The sequence below is a fragment of the Dermacentor andersoni genome, chromosome 1 (assembly GCF_023375885.2).
Source record: "Dermacentor andersoni chromosome 1, qqDerAnde1_hic_scaffold, whole genome shotgun sequence".
NCBI classification, from domain to species: domain Eukaryota; kingdom Metazoa; phylum Arthropoda; class Arachnida; order Ixodida; family Ixodidae; genus Dermacentor; species Dermacentor andersoni.
Genome location: NC_092814.1, coordinates 330555198 through 330580121, shown reverse-complemented (window position 1 = coordinate 330580121; position 24924 = coordinate 330555198). Strand labels below are relative to the sequence as shown.

Genomic DNA, 24924 nt, shown 5'->3' with positions numbered 1-24924 from the left:
GGAACGGCCCGCTTCGTTTCGACTCACGATGTGCAGGACCTCAATGAAGTTTTACCATACCATAACATATAAATACAAACGGGTCAGTGAATAACTTGTGTTGGATTCAGACGTGATGCCGTGGCGAATAGCTTGACTGACGCATGATTTGTACTGTTGTGTGCTCTGTGTATGTGGTAAATGTGATATGATGTGAGCTGGCAACAGTGCACGACTTAGCACAAGTCTCTAACGGTGAATGTTGATTCTTTTTTTTTTCCACAGAGAAGTCGGCCCCTCGAAATGTAGATGGCACTGCCGTGCCGCCACAAGCCTCCTTCGCAGCACATATGGGCCGCTATGGGAGTTTGGTTACCATGCGTACATAATACCTTGCGTTATCTACAACCCTACAATCAAGGTTTCAATAGCCGAACCTGAGAGCAGCTTTGGCTGCGGCAGAGGCTCGAACGTGAGTCACACAATGCCACTTCCAACGTCATAGCGATAGCCGCGCTGGTCTCTCCAATGGTGGCCCTCGAGGCCAATATGCTTCCATTGGCGGATGCGAATTCAGAGGATGCCTAGTCTTTCGGGTATCAGATGGAATGTAGTAGGCCATGCCACGTCCCACGTACAAAAAGAAAGAGACAGAAGAACGGAGTAAGGCAGGCTGGATAATCCAGTTTGCTACCCTACAGTGAGGAACGGGAGAAGGGAGGTAGAAAGGTAAGAAAATAGAGAAGGAAAGAGAGCTTGACAGGGAGGACGGGCACACGATCGCAGCCAGTGACTATCACCGCAGACTACCGCAGCACGTGCTCGATCACGTGCGGCCCAGCGAACACTAATTCAGGGTACAGCCGCATGTGCGGGTCTTAAAAAATGGTAGGCGACCGTAATTTCTTACTTAGTTGTCTCTTAGTGGCACTCGCACCTCGGCGTTGGTGGGATTTAGGTTAACTCCAGAGGAACGCGACGCACGAACCGAACTCGGAGGCAACTGTTTTCCATTAATTAGCCGGTTAAATATAATGCCACCTTCTTGTTTTTGTCGTCATTAATGACGTCATTACTTTCGCTTTCAACTTCCGGATTTCCAGGAATTTCCCAATAGTCGTGCTCACGTGGTGTGTCTGTAAAGTCTACGGTTCTGTTTGTTGGTGTGCGATAATCAATGATTTCTAATTAATTTGTATTATTCCAGTCAATTCAGTAGCTCAACTTGTAACTGAACTTATGCTCTGATATTATATCTGTAATGAAATCCCTGAAATTCGTACTGTGTATTTTTTTTTCAATTCTTTTCTGATTTCTTTTGCATTTCCTTCGTGCTCGTCTCAGGAGGTTTCTTTTGCATTTCCTTCGTGCTCGTCTCAGGAGGTGAACATAAAGTGCTGCGCAAGAAATAAGAGTTTCACTCGATGCTCGTGTCACTGAAACATGACAACCATTCCGCGCTGTGAAGATGGAATGGCAGGGAAAGCTCATGACGGTCAACTCTGTCAAACGAAAAAAAAAGTGCTTTCACTGCCATTCCATCTTCACAGAGTGGAATGGTTCTACTTTTTTTTCTTTTGCGCTGCGAGGCTGGCGTCGTTGCTCGTTCGAAGGTGCCCGGGCTCGCGATTGCCGTTTTCCTTCAGCATCGCGGGAACGTTTTTCCTCGGTGGTCGTTTCACGCCAGCGCCATTTACATTCTCTTTTCTGTTGCATCCAGCGCTCCTCGTACGCATGTTGTTCTTGAGGTGTACGAAATATGCGTGTCGGCCACATCGATAACACAGCTGTTTTTAGCGCCGATAGCTCTCCTTATACACTGCGATAACCTTGACGTCACGCTATTGTTCACGGCGAGCGTTCTAATCTGTTCCGCATTTTGACATCTGCGCCGTCGCACTGCGCCCGTATGGGTTTGTTGGGAATCGCTATGTCCGTTTCTGTTGCCGCACGCCGAAAACACTACGGAAGGTTAGTTATATACAGCTTTCGCTGAAAAACTGCAGAAGCAGCGTTCGTCACCCTCCATCAGCTGCGATTGATCATCCCGGGCTCTTCCCCTGTGTTGGCCAGAATAAATAAAGCATACCTAACTACTGGCTATAGCGCCTTCGAGCCAGCGCACAAGATATTGGACGAGTTGCGTACGAACTACAGACTTTACCATCCATCCCGCTTCATGACACGAAGGAAGCTAATCCTATTGAGGGATGCGCAAATGCATCATCTTCAACACTACGTACTGCATTAAGGACGAGTTTTCCACCTGCATGGCGTACGCCTGCTTCACTAGACAATCCTCAGGTTTTGCGAGGCTGTCCGCGTGCCCAAGCAGCTAGCCGCGGGAGCCTCAGTCACATGTTACTGCACGTTGACCTACGACCCTGGAGGTGTGGCAGGCGGGTGCCATGAGAGCACTGCTTGGACATCTTAGACTATCAGACAAGGCTGACGACTAGGTCTTCCTTTTCTCGTAGGACCTGAACCGGGTTAGCGCGCTAAAGTTCTCCTCTGTCCTTTGAACAAACAAATAAAAACACAGATAGTGTTAACAAAGCGTGGACAACACTGGACGATTACGACTGTGAGTAGGCGAAATGAGAACAGCGTAGATGGAATGGTTCTTCACATGTCGCGGGCATTCAACGGTAGCACGATAAATTGCAACTATTACAGTTTCGTGTGTGATTTCCTAACAAATTTGCGCAAGGATTAACTAGTTTCTGACCTATTCGGACTCTACTGGAGGGAGAAGAAAGGGTAAAATATATGAAGAAAAGACTTTGAACGGTTACATGAAAACTCTTAGTAGCCATACACCGAGAGTTTTAAGTCGTAACGAGCCCCTAAAAGTCCGCATTAATTCTTGAGCCTTCAGAAAGATCACTCAATTCTGCAGGAGTTTGCATAAAAGAAACGTTTGAAACTTCGCAGGCAGAAACAGTTTCTGCTCGCGCTATAAGGTCCATGGCAAGCGTCATTTATTTGTGGGGTATAGGCGTTGATCACACGATGTGCCCGTTCTCAGCTGCCGTGCGAGGATTCTTGTAGATACTTTCACGAGCTAATTCAATCATCAATCATTAATTCAATAATCTTCAATCTTCACCTATATACAAGTATCCAGGTGTGACGCTATAATCCGACTGCTCATGGTCTGCTCATGTGGATGACGTCATTGTAAAAGCTGGTAGGGCACTCAATTTTATTCAGAGGAACTTGAAATGTTCACAGCCGAACCTAAAGAAAACTGCTTACCTAACATGTGTTAGACCAATCTTGGAATACGCCTGTGCCGTCTGGGACCCCGCGCAAAAAAACTTGATTGATAAGCTGGAAAGAATTCAAAACCGAGCTGCTAGGTTCGTCCTGGGGCGGTATGGGCGGAGAGAAAGTTGTACTAAAATGAAGCTTGAATTGAATTGGGAACTGCTTTCCTCTAGACGGAAAAAGTGGAGACTGAAGTTTTTATACCTCATATTTAATAATAAGACTGGAATTAGCAGTAAAAGCTACTTGAAAGAACCACATTATATTTCTAGGCGTAATGACCATTCACTTAAAATCCGCGAATACCGTGCCAGGACGTACTTGTTTGCGGATTCCTTTTTTGTCAGAACTATTGTGGAGTGGAATCAGCTGTGCAGCTGTGTGAAGAGCAAGTGTGCTGTACGAATGAAGATTTGTTTTTTTCCCTGCTGTAACCCCCCTGCTATAACGCCTTCGGGCGATGCGGGGTAATTCTTGAATAAAGAATAAATAAAGCGTGGAGTGGGTCATCATTTAAGATTACGTTCGACCAAGTGCGTGCGTTCGTGTTTGCAAGCTCAGCTGCATTTTTTTTTTATTACGAGCCTCAGTATTGTACTACATTTTGCATTGTTTGAACCGCATCCCCTTTTTCTGTCATGCCACTGGAGCCACGTAGCAATCCCAGAAGGCAGGGACGACACCACAAATACATATATGGTGGGCATTACGTCATCGTGGCCGCAGTCTTGCGTCACTAGAGTGTCCAGAAGCTGCGTAAAATATCACAACACAAGCGCCGAGCAACAAAACGATAACAGCGATAATGCAGCGAAAGACGGTCACCGCGAGAAAGTAAAACAAAGTATGCGTGATATGGCCATCGACGTGAACGTGGCCGCCTTGTGAGCGCGGTGAAAATTGCGTCCATATAGTCACGTGAAAATGCTATAAAGCTTTCTTATTTGGTATGCACTAGGAAAATCCTGCAACACCTCGGATACTCCGAAATGTTGCAAATAAGGTTTAAGATATGTAAAGCTGTAACAGCTGTAAAATAAATTCTGCGGTTCCATGTGTCAAAACTACAATAGTATAACGCACGCCAGTGGCGGTGTCCGGATTCATTTTGACCACCTTAGATTCTTTAACGTGCGCGGTACACGCACGTTTTTGAATTTCGTCCCAATCAAAATGGGACCATCGCGGCCGGCATGTGATCCCGCGCCCTCGGGCTTAGTAGCGCAAAGTGAAAGAAACTACGCCACCATGGCATGCGCTCATGCTGCAGACTGAAAAATCATTTATAGCACTGAAAAAAAGACAAAACGAGTTGATATCAATACTAGCTGTTTCAAAATGCGAGCAAGCTCTTTATTTGCAGAACAGTATAGAGTAAAAAGTTAAAACAGCCGAAGTAGCACAGCGCTCAGACCAACAAGAATTTTTAAATTAAAAGGAATACTTAGCGCTTCATATTGCTTATACCGGAATACGAAAAAAAGACTGTTACCGAAAGTACAACAAACATCTACCAAAACGCGAAACCTGCGAATGGGCCGAGCGCGTAGGATGGCTGCTGTAGCGCAGAAGGGAGGTCTTCCGCCAAAATATGAGGCGAAGGTTGCAAAGCCGCTCGCAGGCCGCCGCCTTGATCCTATGCCGTGGACGTGCGTCCGGTCTCGTTGACGCTTCCAGCTACGACGTCCACCAGCTCCCGCACGCCCCCAGATTGATTGCCCGTAGCGCTGTCATGTCCGCCTGCAGCTGCTCCCCTGGCTGAAGGCGGTGCCAGGATCCTGCGCATCGTATTCCTTGCCTGCCATGCCCCGAAAGCTCGGTAGTGAAAGCGAACCGTAAAAAACGACCAGGCCACGTAGGCCGTGACCAAGAGGCAGGCGAGAGTGACCAGGCTGGCCGCCTCAATGATACGACCTTCGAGCACTTGCTTAGAGGCACTGTGGGTGCAGAAGAAACAGCTAAGCGCGGCCACCGGCGTCAGGAGCGCGAAGCAAAACAAGTCCCCCAGCACCGCCCGCTGCGAATTGCCGTGTAGCGCCCAGTGGAAGAACTGGCGCACGCAAGTGCCTTGGCCCGCGGTTGGAAAGCGGTGGTGGCAAAGTTCGCAGCAGTCTACGTTGCGGGCGTTCAGCCAGCGCTCTAGGCAAGGGACGTGCAGGAGGCCCATAGTGCCCGAGCACCTGCACAGCGACACGAGCGAGTCCTGTTGGTCTCCCTCGTGGCAAATGCGGCATATGGGTCCGCTACTCGAAGTTACGTTCAGACAGCCGGCAGGTGTCTGCGGAGGGCTGCCATTCCACTTCGGGTCGCTACTTAGGATCGAGCTTCGAGAACAGGCCAGAAGAACGTCAGTAGGTGGCACGATAACTGTCTTCTCGCTGTTTTCTTCGCGTTCGGGGCTCGAATCAACAAACACAAGGTAACCCCTGGGCGTGCATGTTGGCGAAGTCTCGATGTCAGAGGACAGTTCCCGGCTGGTACCGCGGGGCTCTGGAGACGGCGAAGGCGAGGACGACGACAAAGAAAAGTGGCACTTCTGCTCTTCGTCGAGTATGGGAGTCTTGCTGTCGCCCTCTCGAAAGCTCCTTCTTCGACACGCACGACTGCGCGGTATTCGGACGGCAAGTTCGCGCAGTCGCGGACAGTGCGCACCTGTCCCAGATGGAGCCGCGGCAGCTCGTGATTGTGCCGGCGCGTCTTCGGTAAGAGCGTCGTATCTGTTGTTAGGCATAATGCCGTCCTTCTGCTCGTACAAGCAAGTCCCTGAATTTATGTAGGGGATCGCACTGATCGCTTGCTAATCGCGCGAGCACCCACGAAAAAATTCGGGCAGCGCCTCCTCTCGGAAACCCTAAGGTGAGCCAACGCTGATATAAAGCAACCTTCCCCTTCCCTTTGGCTGTTCGCTTATGTCGTTATCACTTGCGGTGTATATCAGTCCACACAAAACATTTTCTTTAATGTACAAATCATTGGAAGGTTACCTAGCGCTACCGTCTATGAATGAAACTCGCGAGGCTGTGAACTACAGCATTTATCGGCTGCGAAAAAGGAATGTGATTGTGCGCACAAGCGTATGTGCTTAGTTTGTAGTTTTGCTCTATACTGCGGGTGCAAAGACAGGGCGTGAGGCTTGAGGATAGCACCTTCGCCACTGTCGCTATTTGACATTAATACCCGTGTTCGAGAAGTGTAAGTGTCTAAAGGTACTGCGGTATATTTACTCATCAATAAAATTTGGAAAGTGACTGTACTACACACACCCGTAAGCAAAAGTATGGAGACTAGGGATTGCGCGATAAAGCTAATTTTGTCCTCTGTCTTTGAATGCAACTTGAAAGTGAAGTTGCAGCCCAAACTTGGCATTACGAACTCTCTAGTGCACTCGTCAGTGTCCGTTTATGCGTGTTAATTACGAATAATTTCAGTTTTTTCGGTGATCTTGTGGTCCGTACACTTTTGCTCACGGGTGTACATACGTGACCTTATGCCGCGTCTTCAGTGCCATTTTACCTCTGCAAGGCGATTATATCAGGCCTCGTGACGTACATATCTGGCGAGGCTACTGTAAAACAGACCAAATCAACAACGTAAAAAGGCAATTCCTCAGTAACACGCCAGAAAAACGTTACGACACGCTTTTTCTTTCGTACTGTTACCGGCTTACAGTATCTTTCTCCGGCCATATGCTTTCGATAAGGCTTATATTAGCCGCCTCGTTTTGCAGGAACTATTTCACCAGCTTCCCGCAGTCATGTCCCCTCAGACGAACGCGATTTTGACCCACGTATTAAAATATTTATCGCGTTGCTTCATAATTTTACCATCACTATGGTTAGCGCTATTTGTTATGATGGCGTTATCCCTAACATTGCATATATTATGTATGTTGGATGCAGAGTGCGAGTGATTTAAGCAAGTGAGCATTATTATTTAAAATATCAAACATCTTGGCGGCCCTTGCGTTCAGCAAGTGACGCAAATGAGGCCAAGAGTGTTCGTAGAAGAGATCCTACTTGCATTAAAGGATTGTGTGGTATAATTCAATATATGAAAACCACCGCCTTTGTGTCGTCGAGCCCGAGAGTCTTCACAACAAAGCACGGATTCTATACTTCACCGGCTCCCATGCAGCTTCGCACAGCATTTAAGTGTTGGTGTAGCACAGCACATCGCACGTAACTTCCTTTTCACCTTGTTCCTCGTTCTACGCGCTTTTTCGAAATGAACCGATACAAACTAGCTCAGTTCGCTACTATTCTCAATGTTATAAAAAAAAATTCTGGGCGTTTGCATTCCAAAAGCGCAATACGATTATGAGTCATGCCGTAGTGGCGGACTCTGGATTACGTTTCACCACCTGGGGTTAAATGGGCGTTTTCTATCGTTATAACGTACCGACCGAATCAATTTTTTTTCCTTTGTACCTACAGCCTTTTCTTTTCTACTTGGGAATATGAGAAGCATGCGCACACAGTCATCGGCCTGAGCGATGCAAACATCGCTATGGCTGGATCTCTGAGTCGAGGCTTCAGAAGAAATGACAGAATATGTCAAGTCCAGAAGGGGAAATTTATTAAGAAAATTTTGTAAAAAGGCTACGATAGGCACGTAACTGCTGTTTCCGAGGGTGACGTTTTATCCGCTCTGGCAGATAAAGCCTTTGCGAACAAGTTAACAAAATCAGAATTAACAATAAATGGCTCCTTACCATTTTAAAGTGTTGCGATTATGGTACACGTTTATATTAGAAGCTTGAAGAAAGTCCTAATACAACACAACTCACTTTTTTTATACTTCCGGAGATGCGTCTGTTCCCAGATAGACACAATAAAAGTTGACGCTCATTATACGAACTTCGCATTAGTTGGCGGAAGTGTCGACATGAAAAGATTGAGTCCTCCTCCTTCTCCTCCTCCTTCGCCTCCTCCTTCTCCTCATCCTTCTGTGACCCAACTAATTGCGAGGTTAAGGGTTGTATTCTTTTTTTTTTTTTTTTTTTGCTCGCCTAGAATAGAAAGGCAACTAGCTCTCGTCAGAAGCGCACGAATTTGGGCTGGTTGGCGCATGACTTTGCAGCGCAAAACCTAACGGATCATTTCCATGTCGGACAAACGGGGCTCTTAGCGAATGGCAGCAAACGTGAAGACTCAAAGGTGGTCCGAAAGCCAGCACGAGATAGACATCAGTGGCTGCATTCCGCTGAATGTGGCTGTGAGGCACTTTTTAAACAATGCACCATAATGTCAAAATAGCGTGCTCAGCGCGCACGAGTGATATCTGAAGCATTCCACTGGTAAGAGTGACGAAGCATTGTAAGCAAGTCCTTCCATATTTTTCAATAAAGTTTACCCAGTTTGATTGCCATTGAGCGCATAGTCATACAAGCATAGTACGGGCTCAAGGATATAAACAAAACTATATATTATATGCAGTCGTTTCAAATCTCGACAGGATAGCAGCTCAACAAAATAATGTTAAAAGGGCAAGCACTCATTAAGTCACATGTGATACTGTTTCACAAACCCAACTCTCCTTGAGAATTTAACAAAAAAAAATTTAAAGCAAGAAAAATCAAAATACTGTTAGTTTTCGGATCAGTCGGTACTACTGATGGCAAAACTTCCGGAAATTTTGAGTGGCAGAAAAAGAACCCTTTTTCCCTTGTTTCTTTTTTTTTTACCAAATTTCCGAAATTTTGAAAAAACTTCCAAACTGCACTAAGAAAAACTTGACAGTGACTTTAGCATACGCTAGGAGAGGATGAATGCGAAAGCCTGCGCGCTCACGAGACGTTCATTATATTACTTGACATTTTTATGCGAATGCATTGTTACTTCTCATTGCTTCCTTACCTTAATTTGCTTCCTCTACCTTAATTACCTTCGCCCTAATTAACAGCAAAGGTCCCGCGTTCGACTCCCACCAAAGGTCATGGGTTCGAGTGTCTTAGCTAAATATATCTTAAATATATGTTTATACATAAGTGGTATTTTGTTTCCTCGTGTCCTTATTTTATTCGCGCTGTTCAACCTCAGTTCTCAATAATTATATTTTTGCTATCATGTCTTGCTTCATTCATTGCATTCATCATTGTAATATCTTTATGTTTCTTGCGTATTTTTTAATATCCCGGTCGTATCAAGCTTTTCTAGACATCAGCGTTTTATTTCGCGGGAGTGTCACCACTTGCCGTAGTGACCTTAAGCTTTTCAAGCTTCCCGCAGGGACGTAGTGATGACGTCCAGAAGGCAAAAATAAAATTAAAGCTATCCCTGCGCATTGAACGTCACCTCAAAGCATATCCCGCCAACGTTATCAGTGTTCTTGATAAAGAGTGGCCGCTCGTCGGCTGGAGATTACTTGTCATCCTAAGAACGTTTAGTCGCGGCAAGGCAAACCCAGCGGTGATTGATTCCGGGCTTTTGGGAGGCTTCTCAAAAAGGCAGCCACGTTTTCTTCTTTTTTTTTTTTAATGCTGCGATATCAGCGGGCTAGGATGGGCACTTAACGTGGCTACCGAAGGAATATCGAAGAATACGTGAGACGCTTGGCGCACAGAGAACCATACGCTTACCGCTCGCTATCCTACACAGGCGAGACAAGACTTTCCGAAGAGGTAGCGCTCAAGACAACGCATTGCAATCGGTCCAGTCCCAACAGCGATGGCTGCGAGCGACTATTGTTTCTTTTACACGTCAACTAGCCAGAATGCGTCTAAAACTCTGCGAGGCAAAAAAATCCACTCGGTGAGACAAACGAACGCGCACCCAAGTGCTCCGCGCGGTGGTAGGGGCAACACGAGAAAAACGCATGCACTCTGGCTGGCTCTGGCAGCCCGCGGGTAGCGAGAACAAGAAAATTGAAGAGGCTCAATGTGGTACTCGCGAATAAAATACAAGGTCGAAAAATAAATAGGAAAGGAGTTACCTTTGATGACTTTAGTGTCTTAACATGGATGCTTTGGCGCAGGTGAAAGAAAATGTCGACATTCTTTTCTGTGACATGACGGCACAAATGAACCAACACAACGCTTCGGCTCATCGGACCTCGCTGCGTACTTTGTCCACTTGTCTGATAGTGCGTTGATTTGGATTGTCTCATTGTATGCTCCAATGTATGACTTAAGAAAAGTTAATGCACCTTTGACACCAAATGTTTGTAGCAATATTAAACCCACAAAGTTCCGGAATCGAAAATCTAGAGCGCGACTTTGGAAATGTCAGTGACCCTTTCACATGAAAAGTTCATGAGAACTTTATACCCATAAAGTTTCGGAATTGAAATCCATGTGCTCCGTAGATCACGGGGCATCCGCGAGATGCCGCGTCGAGCCCGCTCTCCATCAAAACGCCCTTGAAACTTTGTGCTTCGATGGGGCTCCTTGCATCGTGTGACTCCCGGTGCATGGGCGTTACCGCGAAATCCAGCCCGAGTTTGCAATGTTTGTGCTGAAATGTTTTTTCGAGCACAAAAAAAAAACGTTCTAGACAAAATCCAAAATGATTGCCGGCGCCGGGGGTTGTTTTGGTCGGCGGCGCAAGACAGCGCGAACAATTTCCGAGGGGCTGAAGCCCCCCGGAAAAAGATGCCCGTATTTTTGTCGGCCTCTGTTCATATTTTGCAGGATTTCTGATAGACGTTGAAACCATAGCACGGCCCCCTGAACATGCTGCTAAAAAAATATTTTATTTTCCTGAGGCCGTCGACAAGCTTTTGTCTTCTTGCCGTTCATCGACTTCCTGAATTCACCATCGATTGTAGCCAATCTTGACGACTACATTTCCACGGAAGTCGTTAATCACGCAACGTCTATTCGACCTAAGCCGTTAAAATCAAATGTGCCGTGGACACCACAGCTTCTTTTTCCCACTTCGAATATAACTATCCCATTAATGAGCCTGATCGTTAAGCGTATAACTTCACAGTCTAGAAAATCATGCGGATCCCACGCACTGTGGTTATCGATGGAAGTAAAGCTCTCTGTGCTGTTTGATTCGATAGGCAATATCTAGCGGTGATGCTGACTACGAATGTTTCATTTCTTCAGCCATAGATTTAGTAGAACAACTCTAGAGGAAAAGCTGGGCCGGAGAAGTGGGAACCTCTAGGGCGCCGCCGTGTTGCTACTGGTCAATGTGGCCAGCGCAATTACTATTGAAAGAGCTGAAAACAAGTACAGGTCACCTTATGCTTTGTCATCTAAAAACGCACACCTGATGGCTTTATGGAGGTGGTGCGTTAATATTAAGTTTACAGAAAGCGATCGCTAAGTCCGTGACTTATGTAAATCACGATGTACGCATTCATGCAATAAAGGATGACGCGAATTTCGGTTTCGAATCTGGTTTTTTGGATGCGTAGTAGTTTCGTACAGTTTAGGTTTGACATGCGATCGCGCGTCGACATCGGACGCTATGGCACACTCGTGCCTTATGTGCCACCGAAGTCCCGAAGTGCTCTGGCATATACCTTCACATGTAAGTAAACGAATGTATCTCCTTGTTGAGAATATCACGCGAGTAGGCAGCTCTTGTGGTGCATGAGAATCGTTTGAGAAGCGTCACAGTAGAGCGTTTTTCTACATGCGGAGCGGTGTTTTTATTTGCAGGTTTCCCTTCAGTAGGAAATTGCTGGACAGGCGGAGCAGCGCACCGGAATTGTACTGGCGAAGCCACAAGCAACTCAAAGAATCTGTTTAATTGTTGCACTTTGAACAATCGTGCTTCTACAAAGGCCACATCAAAAAAACAGCCTGATGCCGAGTATTTCTGTGCCACGAAGTAATCAAGAGGCGAGTGCCTAATGCGGACGAAATCGAGTGCATCGAGACTTAGAACAACAGAAAGCTGAGCTAGTTGGTAAGGATTCATTATGCAAAACAGAGGTGAGGCATGCAGACAGTACACAAGAGTAGAGAAGTGGGCGGCGCTCGTGTTGCTCTTGTGTCCTGTTTGCACGCCTCACCTCCATTCCCACATATTAATAGCGTAGGCTTTTTATTAACTGTGCAACATTTTCAACACTTCCTTGCATGCAATTTCATGTGGAATATCTTTTCTTGTCACAAATTTGTGCAGCGAATCTATTTGCATGATCGACTCCGGGCCTGTGGGACCGTTCACTTGCACTTAATGCTGAGTCTTTTACATGTATCCATAAACTGCAGATATGCACATCAGATCCCTGCGAGCATTTTCAAAATTCAATTATTTTAGACAACAGGCACATATGCAATACTGACACAATCTCAAATACCACTAAGCAGCTGGGACACATTTTTGTTGACCATACTCGCAGGTAAAATAAGTAGATTATGTGGACAGCTCCAGCTCATTTTCCTTAAATCAGTGTGTACAAGGGGTATGCAAAAATATTTTTTTTCTCGCACACCGATTGCTTTGCTGTATAAGCTAGAGAATCCACCACGTTAGTGTAACGTATCTTGTACATCACACTAATATGTGCTTTAATTTACCAAGTGAGATGAGTTACTTTTATGGCTCATTCAGTCATATCACACTGCAAGCTGCATTCATCAATCTTCAATTGGATTTTGCAAATGTTTAATGAAACATGTTTCCCTTTTATGCAGATATGCAATGGCAAGCCCTTCTCTGTGTTCCAAAGGTAAAATTCAAGCTCTAAATTAAAGAAGACATTTCTAGTCAGAAACAAGCAAACATGGTGAATGCAGAGTATCAGAAGCCCAAGGTAAAGAAATTATGAGAAGTGTCGAATGATTTTAAGGAAAGAGTCGTATTTGAAAATGCAAGACTCTTTAGTGGAGATCAAGCAAGTCAATATAGGTAGAATACGCTGCAAAATTATGCGAGTGAGGGGATGCCGAACAATGGGTCAGGAAATGCGTCGTTTTTCTGCAAAACAAAAGCTGATTGCCATTACATAAGTAATTTTAGCACCATGCGACTGTTGCTTGATAAATTCAGAAATAAACCAAAAAACAGGACACGCAAAAATAAAAAAACAATTTAATGATGCTCTCTCCACACTGGGATAAATAAAAACAAACACATCACATCTAATGTGGACATATCAGACGCCTTGTGAAACACTAAAGGAAAAATTCAGTTTCGAGCTATGGCACTTGCTGCATAGATGTGGGGGACCTTGCATTAATAGTGATAGTTATCACTGCATTTAGAAATTGAAAGCATTCATGCAGACAAGGATGATTCTTTATATTTTTGGCTACCACTTCAAATGCCTCCACCAAGTGTTACAATGCTGCACACACCCATACTAAGGATCTCGCAGCAACACCTGCAGGTAAAAAGCAGAAGCCGTCAAAGTGCTGGTGTGTACTGGACACTATGTTTGAAAACTTTTAGGCAAGAAAAGTGCAAGAAGCAGACATAACAACTGCATTTATTTCCATAATTCCCCATTTGAATGGCCTCTTCTTTTTGCTTAGACAATGCCTACGCCTAGGCACAGCAGCTCCCTCATACAGACTCCGCAAGCCAAGAGGCCGTGGAGGCAAATGCAGGTAAGAGGCAAGAAGCAATAGCACTGGTGTCGACATTCATCTAATTTCTTTCTTCTTCTTTCGTTTAGGCAGCCAGCACACCTCGAACCTTGACTGCGGATGCGTCGCCCTAGTCGCCAAGGAAACATTTGAGGGAAAGCAACAGGCAATGGGAACAGCCACTTCTCCATGTAAACGATACTCTTTCTCTCGGATGACTCCTATGCCTCACCAGCACACTTGTGCACAAAGACGCCACGGAGGCACGTGCAGGTCAGAGGCAAGAAGCAGTGACACTGGTGTCAACATTCACCCAATTTCTTTTTCTTACACTGATCAGGCAGCCAGCACACCTCGAACAGCCACTTTGACTGCGGGTGTGTCAGTAGATTCCTGTTGTACATATGCTCATAATAAACTTCAGTAAACTTGATAATAAACTTGAAGGCAAATGGGACATTGATGCATTGTTTTTTTGAACATTTATCGTACACATACAATATATGTTATACTTTGCAGTGCTACAGAGCGTATTTTGAAGCTTCCCCCTATATTTTGCACCTTTAATTACGTATGTGTTGTGTGGCCCTCAGTGCAGTTCATGTTGTAGCAGCTGCTTTGTCTGTGTATCGCACATTGGCTTAAGCTCGTGATATCCACATACTTCTCTCGCATATACAAAATAAAGGTCTATGTAGTCCTCAGTGTTGCAACAAAAAATGAAAGTAAACAATCCGATCGTGGAATTGTGTTTATAACAGTGATTCCTATGACAGTTACTCACAAGTTGACAACTTGAACTGGTGAATCCGTCCATAGCCTCCTCTATTTTTCAAAAATAAAGGAGGCTATGATCCGTCATGGCAAGGTATTGTATGTATACATAAAAAAGGGGGTACGTGTGTGTTTTTAGTGAGGGGTATAGGATTAGGGCGGTACGAAAAAATGTACCAACACCGTCCTCTAGACCCATTCCGTTAAGGTACCGTAACAAAGCGTATTATGCATTAAGTTCATACAACCAACTCTGATAGTACTACACACGCCAGGCGACGCGAGCTGCATTTGCCATAACGCATTCACGACTGCACCGGATGCCCTCCATATTACTCTCGTTAATCGCGCTCACTGCACCGAGGCAAAAGAAATATCTTGGGCGCAGGTGCCATTACAGTATCTCGACCTTGCGAGGCACTGCTGCGCGTGCCAGGGGAGCTGTCCGTGCGAACACTCCCTGGCACACACCTGCTTCGGCGGCCCCAACCTACGTACCGTTCTGCTTCGAGCTTTGATCCCCCCCACTGTCCCTTGGGTGCCCTGGAGTTCCTGCTCTGCCTGCTTTATTATTATCTCAGGTACTCTCCTGAGACTTCCGTTTGTCGGTTGCATGTGCCCTACAGCTAGATCAGCACTTATAATAATGAAACAACCCGATCTATCGTCGCGACGATAGATCGCGAAAGCGGCTTTTGCAACATACTGCGCCCGTGCGATGTGAATTACGGAATGCCAAAGAGGAATCTGACCACAGCCCTCCATGCCACAGCTTCGAGCTCGCAGCCTCGTCGAGTGACACTTCTGCAACAGGCGTGACCGCTGAAAACCGCATACCGCCGGAAACAACAGGATCATCCCTCGGTTGCATAACTGCCACCTGTACAGCCAACATGGACCCCATCCACACCATCCCGGAACATATAACAAAGAACCAACTTATAAAGCCCAAACACACGGCTGCACATACATATCACGACACTACAAGCGAGACGCCATGCTGCTATGCTGCTACGGTTGCCGGATTACAACTGGCTACTGTCACCGAGTCTAGCAAGCGTCTCAGGAGCTGGCAACCTCGGCGCGTAGCAACATCGCGGTGCTCTTGTGGTTACCGATTTCAATGCATGGGCCCTATGGGTAGCTGGTCCTCTAGTGTCAGTATAGTAACTCTATGTCTTCAGCGTTTGTTCTTCAGCGACCGGCATGGTGCAACCCCCTGGTGGCGCGAACCTCAAAAAGACAAAAACAGCTAATATTGTAGTAACCAAGTGTAAGCGGTGCAGCGGTGGCGTAGAGGTAGAACACCCGCCTCGCGTGCAAGAGGTCCGTGGCTCGAATCCCGGTGCCGCGCAATTTTCCACCGGATTAAAAAAAAATCCGCGTGTTGATAAAATTGCATAAACAGGCCTGGAGTGTGACATGACCCCGGTGACCAGAACCGGTAACGCACTCCCTCACCAGAGCAGGATTGGCCACCCTGGTGCAGTACTTGGTCACAACCTCCTATATGAACACAACAATGAAACCCCGGCCCCTCAGTCCCCCAGCAGCTGCGAAGCAACTAACCACGGCGGCGGTCAGACCTGCGACGCTGCAGAGGGTGCTGTCAGGATTGGGGGCTCAATCCCCATCGCTCTTGGTCCGTTGTCAAGATTGGAGTCCGGCATGAATTTCTGGCCCATGCGTTCGTCCAACTTAAGCACGCTGAGGACGTTGATGAAGGGAAGAACTGCTTCTCATCAAGAACGAGGAAAATGGGTTTATTTAGAGTATTTAAATCAGTCTAACATGACTGCTCAAGAAAAAGAGTGTCAGTCCAACATGACTGCTCAAGAGAAAGTGTGTCGAGCATCCGCACAACAGCCGTTTTTAAACACTCGGTCCACTGGCGATACAAGGCGGCCAATGTTCGTTTCGTCATCCCAAAACTAGCCACCTCCCGCGAAACAAGGTGACGCGAGCGTTCGTTTACTCATTGTAAATTCGCCGCCGCCCCGAAGAACAGTTTACGCACACAAAGGCACACACATTCCGAGGTCTGGAGCCGACGTCAGAGGGGCGCCGTTCCGGGTACCTCGGAGACATTCTGGGTAGCTCGTTGTCCTGCGTGCCGGCCGGCGCATGGGAAGCGACAAAAAAACGGCTTTCGCGCGGCAGCTTGCTCATGCGTAGCAAATCACGCCCGCGCTGGGGACCTCGGGCAGAATAGTTCGTCCGTCGAACCCGTTTCGTCACAACGGCGATGGGGCTGGTGGATGGAGGCGGTCTTCAGCTCAAAGCTCGCTTCTTCGAACGCAGCCTAGCTGCAGCGACGGAGAGTGGCATTTCATTGAGCCACGTCAGAGGACAGTGGTCGGTCTAGAAGATGAACTTCGCTCCGTACAAGTAACACGACAACTTCTTGGCGGCCCAAACTAAACAATCACATTCCTTCTCTGAAGCGCTGTAGGCTTCCTCTCTTACATTTAGTTTACGGCTGGCATTGAGGATAGGATGCTCCTCGTTATCGTCGCCGACCTGACTAAGTACCACGCCCATACCTCTGTCGCTTGCGTCGCATTGAACTATGAATTCCTTTGTGTAGTCTGGCGCGCGAAGCACAGGATGAGAAACTAATAGCGTTTTCAAACTTTGCAAAGCGTTCTCTTTGTCCTTATCCCAGTGTACGTTACTCGGTGCTCCCTTTCGGAGGGCGTCTGTTAATGGACTTGCCATTTGCGAGTAATTCGGAATGTACCGTTGATAGTACCCCACAAGTCCCAAAAATGAACGAAGGTCCGTTTTCGTGCGCGGCTGAGAAAATCCTCCAATCGTAGCTATTTTCAGCTCAGCCGGCCGTCTCATGCCCTGACCGACAACATGGCCCAGATAGGTAACCTGCGAACTACCAAACCTACACTTTTCCGCTTTCATCGTTAAGCCGGCTTCCCTCAACTGTGAGAACACCTGTTTGAGGTGCGATACGTGTTGTTCCCAGCTGTCCGAAACAATTGCCAAATCATCAAGATAAGACAAGGCGAACTCCTGCAAGTCTTTTAGGACAATATCCATTAACTTAGAGAAGCTAAACGGCGCGTTCTTCAGCCCGAAGCTGAGTACGAGAGGGCGAAAAGTGCCTACAGGTGAGATGAATGCGGCATAGCGGCTGGCACTTTCTGAAAGGGGAACTTGCCAGTACTCCCACACGAGATCTATAGTTGAAATGTATTTAGCAGCGCTAACTCTTCCAATTCGTTCCTCAATGTTGGGTATCGGGTAGAGCTGATCCCTAGTGATGGCATTTAACTTCCTGTAGTCAACACACGGACGAGGGTCCTTGTTAGGGGTTTCTACCAGTATTAGCGGTGACGTGTAGTCACTCTCAGCGGGCTCAATAACTCCCAACTCTAGCATGCGCTGTATCTCTGCCTCCATAATCTCTCTCTGTCTTGGAAACACCCTGTAAGGCTTTGATCTTACTGGTTCTGTTGATGTCAGCGCAATTTCATGCGTTATCAGTTCGGTTCTACCCGGCCGATCACTGAATCTGTCGAGATATTCCCCTAACACCTCTTTTAGCTCATCTAGCTGCTCGGGTCTTAGAGCGTGCGAGCTTACCGAGTGCTCGACTACTTCTTCTAGGCCGATTTCAGAGTTGGAGGTTGCCCTATACTCATTAAACTTGGTACTAGTGCCATCCTGAACTTTGATGGTATAGTTAACGACTCCGCTCCGCTCTATATACGGCTTCATCAAGTTGCAGTGATATATCCTCACCTCCTTCCTGCGACCGGCCATTTTCAGAGCATAGTTAGTATCTGAAAGTTTGTGCAACACTTTAACGGGCCCGTCCCAGTGAACTTCAAGCTTGTTCTTTCTTGAAGGTTTGAGGATCATTACCTGGTCTCCGGCGTTAAACGTACGAAGCCTCGTATTCTTGTCGTAATAGAATTTGGCGTTCTTTTGAGCTACTCCCATGTTCTTTCCGACTAGTTCTTGGGTTGCGCTTAGCCGTTCCAGTAAATTTAGCACGTATTCAATCACTGTTGGACTCTCCCCTCTTTCCTCCCATATCTCTCTTAACATTCTCAGTGGAGAACGGAGTGTCCTCCCATACACTAGTTCTGCTGGTGAGAACCCTGTCGCTTCATGTGGAACCGTTCGCAAAGCAAACAAAGTTGCCGGCAGACAGTTCTCCCAGTCCTCCTTATGCTCGTAACAGAGCGCACGCAAAACTCGCTTAAGCACCGAATGCCACCTCTCTACACTGTTTGACTGAGGGTGATAGACAGAACTGTGTATTAACTTTACCCCGCACTTTTGCAAGAATGTGGAAGTCAGTGCGCTCGTGAATACTGACCCTTGATCTGCCTGAATTTCGGCTGGAAACCCAACTCGTGCAAACACTGTTTAAAGCGCGTCTACTACTTCAGTGGAACTGAGCTCTTTCAAAGGGATTGCTTCTGGAAACTTGGTAGCCGGACACAGCATGGTAAACAAGTACCTCAAGCCCGATTTTGTTTTTGGAAGAGGCCCTACCGTGTCTATTACAAGTCGTCTGAAAGGCTCTGTTATTAAGGGCACTACCTTCAGTGGAGCTTTCCATGTCTCTCCTGGTTTACCAGAACGTTGGCAGCCGTCGCATGATCTTACAAAGTTTTCTACGTCTTTGAAACAGCCAGGCCAGTAGTATTCCATAAGCAATCTTTCCTTTGATTTGTTTATGCCTAGGTGGCCGGACCACCCGTTTCCATGACAGAGACTGAAAAGGTCCTCCCTATACTTAGTAGGTACGACTAACTGATCTAAAATCCTACCCTTTCGATCTCTGTAGAGCGGATACAACAAACCTCCTCTCTCATGTATCGTCACGTTGCGCCTAGCAACGCCTTCTTTAGCTGTGTCATGTAATTTAGCTAAGCCCTCATCATTCTTTTGCTCAGCTGCCAGTGACTCTTTATCCACACGTAAGAGCTGATCAAAGTTCTTTGAGGCCGGTGATAATAACGACCCTGTCTCGCTTATGAGTGCGTCAGCTTGCTCTTCCTGCAAGCCAGAACTTTGACACTCTAGTGCTACGCTCTCATTGAGCTGGTCAGCTGGCAGGCTCTCCTCAACTGTTCTTTTGTTCCTCGGGCCTAGCTCGGATTCGGGTATTGAAGTTATCCCCTTTTCTGCTTCCGCTGGAGGAGCTTGAGCATTTTCAGCCGAAAGCGCCGCGATCTTACGAGCTTGGCCTCGGGTCAATGCTTGTACTATGCCCTCTCCGAGTTTGAGCCCTTTGTCACACAGTAACTGATTCGAACGATTCGAAAAGATGTAAGGATACTGCAGTGACAAAAATTTGGAGACTGCAGCCTCAGTCCCTAGCTCCCCGAATGGTCCATTGATTTTGACTTTGGCCATGGGCAGACACACGCTGTGTTCTTCTACAACCTGTTTTATCCATGCTATTTCTCCGGTGAAGTCTTCTACCGTCAGGTAAGACGGATGGACAATGTCCATCGTGGCGGCACTGTCTCTTAGCACTCGGCATGGTTTTCCATTAACTTGCAGGTCGTGAAGATATGGACTTAAAAGTTCCATATTCTCATCTTTTTCCTCCACGTAGGAGAAAACTACGCTAGGTTTCCCGCAGTTTACAGCTATATGTCCCAGTTTGTGGCATTTGTAACAGCGAATTGGTCTAAAAGATTCGAATTTTCTTTTCTGCTCCTTTTGTGCGGTTTCTCCGTTAAGTTTCTCCTCGCTCTTTTCTGCGGGCTTTTCCGCCATGTCTACAGGCTCCGATCGTCTAGTCTGCGCACCCTTTTTGAACGGAAATGGTTTCCGCGGTCCATTTCGACCGTCCAAGTTTCCGTCCTCGGCGTTCAACTTTCTACGGGTTGCGTACTCCTCGGCTAATTCGGCCGACCTTTCCACAGTGTTTACATTCCCTCTGTCTTGCACCCACAGTTTCACAGCTTGGGGGATGGTTTTGTAAAACTGCTCTAGACACATGCATTCAATGATCATGTCTATGTTGTCGTACGCTTCCGCGCTTTTAAGCCACTCGACTAGGTTGTCCTTTAAGCTATATGCAAACTCTGGATATCCCTCGCTATCTTTCTTGCCTGTGCTCCTAAATCTTTGCCGAAAAGCTTCGGCTGAAAGGCGGTATTTCTTCAGGAGACTCGCCTTAACTTTTGCATAATCATATGCATCCTGTGCACTCAATCTGGCGATTACTTCCGCCGCCTCACACGGCAACATAGACAGCAACCGCTGTGGCCAGTACTCGGGCCGAAGTTCATCTTTTCGCAAGTCCTTTCAAAATTGCTTAGGAACAAGCCTATGTCGGTCCCGACCTCAAATGGCTTTAATAGCCTGTCCATGCGGTACGATTCTGCCTCACTTGATCGTCCCAGAGCGCCTTCACTTCCTTGAGACAACTGCAAACGTTTGCTTTCAAGTTCAAGTTGCATTTTTCTTAACTCGCGATCTTTATCGCGTTCCTCTCTCTCTCTGTTGCGTTCTTCTCTTTCCCGTTCTTCTCTTTTTCTTTCCCGTTTCTCTCGCTTTTTGAGAAGTTCCAATCCCATTTCAATATCTTCCTCACTGGCCTGATTGGAAATTAGCTCCAATAATTCCGATTTTAGCATTTCCTTGCGCACATCTAGGCCAAGTTCCTCACCAACAATCAACAATTCGTCTCTCAGCAGTGTCCTTAACTCCATGATTGCTGCTTTACTGCCTTGATTCTGCTCTCTAAATCTAGCTAGGAAAACACAACCTAGCTAACACACAACAATCTAGCTTCCCTACAGTTCTAAACAGAACCACCACAAAATGAAGCCTAGAGAGTCAAAGCAAGAATCAAGCACTCACCGCAGATACAGCACCATGTCGCAAAGTCCATCCCACCGCTGCCACCAGTTGTCAGGATTGGGGGCTCAATCCCATCGCTCGTGGTCCGTTGTCAAGATTGGAGTCCGGCATGAATTCGAAGGTAGCTGGCCCATGCCGTCGTCCAACTTAAGCACGCTGAGGACGTTGATGAAGGGAAGAACTGCTTCTCATCAAGAACGAGGAAAATGGGTTTATTTACAGTATTTAAATCAGTCTAACATGACTGCTTAAGAAAAAGAGAGTCAGTCCAACATGACTGCTCAAGAGAAAGTGTATCAGTCCAACATGACTGCTCAAGAGAAAGTGTGTCGAGCATCCGCACAACAGCCGTTTTTAAACACTCGGTCCGCTGGCGATACAAGGCGGCGAATGTTCTTTTCGTCATCGCAAAACTAGCCGCCTCCCGCGAAACAAGGTGACGCGAGCGTTCGTTTACTCATTGTAAATTCGCCGTCGCCCCGAAGAACAGTTTACGCACGCAAAGGCACACACATTCCGAGGTCTGGAGCCGACGTCAGAGGGGCGCCGTTCCGGGTACCTCGGAGACATTCTGGGTAGCTCGTTGTCCTGCGTGCCGGCCGGCGCATGGGAAGCGACATAAAACGGCTTTCGCGCGGCAGCTTGCTCACGCGTAGCAAATCACGTCCGCGCTGGGGACCTCGGGCACAATAGTTCGTCCGTCGAACCCGTTTCGTCACAACGGCGATGGGGCTGGTGGATGGAGGCGGTTTTCAGCACAAAGCCCGCATCTTCGAACGCAGCCTAGCTGCAGCGACGGAGAGGGGGGGATGCGCGTCTTGTCCCCCAGTCGTAATTGGGTGGCAATCCTACATTGCAGCTCGCCATTCTTAACAGTGCTAAGAATCCCTGACTCCGGACAGGCCGCCATTGGAATATGAACCTGGCAACGTTTAACGCCAGAACGTTATCTAGTGAGGCGAGTCTAGCAGTGCTATTGGAATAATTAGAGGGCAGTAAATGGGATATAATAGGGCTCAGTGAAGTTAGGAGGCCAAAAGAAGCATATACAGTGCTCAGAAGCGGGCACGTCCTGTGCTACCGGGGCTTAGCGGAGAGACGAGAACTAGGAGTCGGATTCCTTATTAATAAGAATATAGCTGGTAACATACAGGAATTCTATAGCATGAACGAGAGGGTGGCATGTCTTGTTCTGAAACTTAATAAGAGGTACAAAATGAAGGTTGTACAGGTCTACGCTCCTACATCCAGTCATGGTGACCAGGAAGTCGAAAGCTTCTATGAAGACGTGGAATCGGCGATGGGTAGAGTGAAAACAAAATACACTATACTGATGGGCGATTTCAATGCCAAGGTAGGCAAGAAGCAGGCTGGAGACAAGGCAGTGGGGGAATACGGCATAGGCACTAGGAATAGCAGGGGAGAGTTATTAGTAGAGTTTGCGGAACAGAATAATATGCGGATAATGAATACCTTCTTCCGCAAGCGGGATAGCCGAAAGTGGACGTGGAGGAGCCCGAACGGCGAGACTAGAAATGAAATAGACCTCATACTCTGCGCTAACCCTGGCATCATACAAGATGTGGACGTGCTCGGTAAGGTGCGCTGCAGTGACCATAGGATGGTAAGAACTCGAATTAGCCTAGACCTGAGGAGGGAACGGAAGAAACTGGTACATAAGAAGCCGATCAATGAGTTAGCGGTAAGAGGGAAAATAGAGGAATTCCAGATCAAGCTACAGAACAGGTATTCTGCTTTGACTCAGGAAGAGGACCTTAGTGTTGAAGCAATGAACGACAATCTTGTGGACATCATTAAGGAGTGTGCAATAGAAGTCGGCGGCAACTCTGTTAGACAGGATACCAGTAAGCTATCGCAGGAGACGAAAGATCTGATCAAGAAACGCCAATGTATGAAAGCATCTAACCCTACAGCTAGAATAGAACTGGCAGAACTTTCGAAGTTAATCAACAAGCGTAAGACAGCTGACATAAGGAAGTATAATATGGATAGAATTGAACAAGCTCTCAGGAACGGAGGAAGCCTAAAAGCAGAGAAGAAGAAACTAGGAATTGGCAAGAATCAGATGTATGCGTTAAGAGACAAAGCCGGCAATATCATTACTAATATGGATGAGATAGTTCAAGTCGCTGAGGAGTTCTATAGAGATTTATACAGTACGAGTGGAACCCACGATGATAATGGAAGAGAGAATAGTCTAAAGGAATTCGAAATCCCACAAGTAACACCGGAAGAAGTAAGGAAAGCCTTGGGAGCTATGCAAAGGGGGAAGGCAGCTGGGGAGGATCAGGTAACAGCAGATTTGTTGAAGGACGGTGGGCAGATTGTTCTAGAAAAACTGGCCACCCTGTATACACAATGCCTCATGACCTCGAGCGTACCGGAATCTTGGAAGAACGCTAACATAATCCTAATCTATAAGAAAGGGGACGCCAGACTTGAAAAATTATAGACCGATCAGCTTACTGTCCGTTGCCTACAAAGTATTTACTAAGGTAATTGCAAATAGAATCAGGAACACCTTAGACTTCCGTCAACCAAAGGACCAGGCAGGATTCCGTAAAGGCTACTCAACAATAGATCATATTCACACTATCAATCAGGTGATAGAGAAAGCTGCGGAATATAACCAACCATTATATAAAGCTTTCATTGATTATGAGAAAGCATTTGATTCAGTCGAAACCTCAGCAGTCATGGAGGCACTGCGGAATCAGGGTGTAGACGAGCCGTACGTAAAAATACTGAAAGATATCTATAGCGGCTCCACAGCCACTGTAGTCCTCCATAAAGAAAGCAACAAAATCCCTATAAAGAAAGGGGTCAGGCAGGGAGATACGATCTCTCCAGTGCTATTCACAGCATGTTTACAGGAGGTATTCAGAGACCTGGATTGGGAAGAATTGGGGATAAGAGTAAATGGAGAATACCTTAGTAACTTGCGCTTCGCTGATGATATTGCCTTGCTTAGTAACTCAGGGGACCAACTGCAATGCATGCTCACTGACCTGGAGAGGCAGAGCAGAAGGGTGGGACTAAAAATTAATCTGCAAAAAACTAAAGTAATGTTTAACAGTCTCGGAAGGGAACAGCAGTCTACGATAGGTAGCGAGGCACTGGAAGTGGTAAGGGAATACATCTACTTAGGACAGGTAGTGACTGCTGATCCGGATAATGAGACTGAAATAATCAAAAGAATAAGAATGGGCTGGGGTGCGTTTAGCAGGCATTCCGAGATCATGAACAGCAGGTTGCCATTATCCCTCAAGAGAAAAGTTTATAACAGCTGTGTCTTACCAGTACTCACATACGGGGCAGAAACCTGGAGGCTTACGAAAAGGGTTCTACTTAAATTGAGGACGACGCAACGAGCTATGGAAAGAAGAATGATAGGTGTAACGTTAAGGGATAAGAAAAGAGCAGATTGGGTGAGGGAACAAACGCGCGTTAATGACATCTTAGTTGAAATCAAGAAAAAGAAATGGGCATGGGCAGGACATGTAATGAGGAGGGAAGATAACCGATGGTCATTAAGGGTTACG

General features: G+C 46.7%; 1 protein-coding gene across 1 annotated transcript; it reads right to left on the bottom strand.

Annotated features, from left to right (window-relative positions):
• Nucleotides 1-4567: 4567 nt before the first annotated feature.
• LOC129381162 (E3 ubiquitin-protein ligase MARCHF2-like) lies at nt 4568-6103 on the bottom strand. The gene has a single exon (XM_055063797.2). The coding sequence runs from the start codon at nt 5978-5980 to the stop codon at nt 4886-4888; it is 1095 nt and encodes a 364-aa protein (XP_054919772.2). The 5' UTR covers nt 5981-6103; the 3' UTR covers nt 4568-4885.
• Between the last annotated feature and the right edge of the window lie 18821 nt (nt 6104-24924).

What these genes read in the sequence shown, in the direction of transcription:
- LOC129381162 (XM_055063797.2), bottom strand. Translation starts at nt 5,980, where the DNA reads ATGCCTAACAACAGATACGACGCTCTTACCGAAGACGCGCCGGCACAA.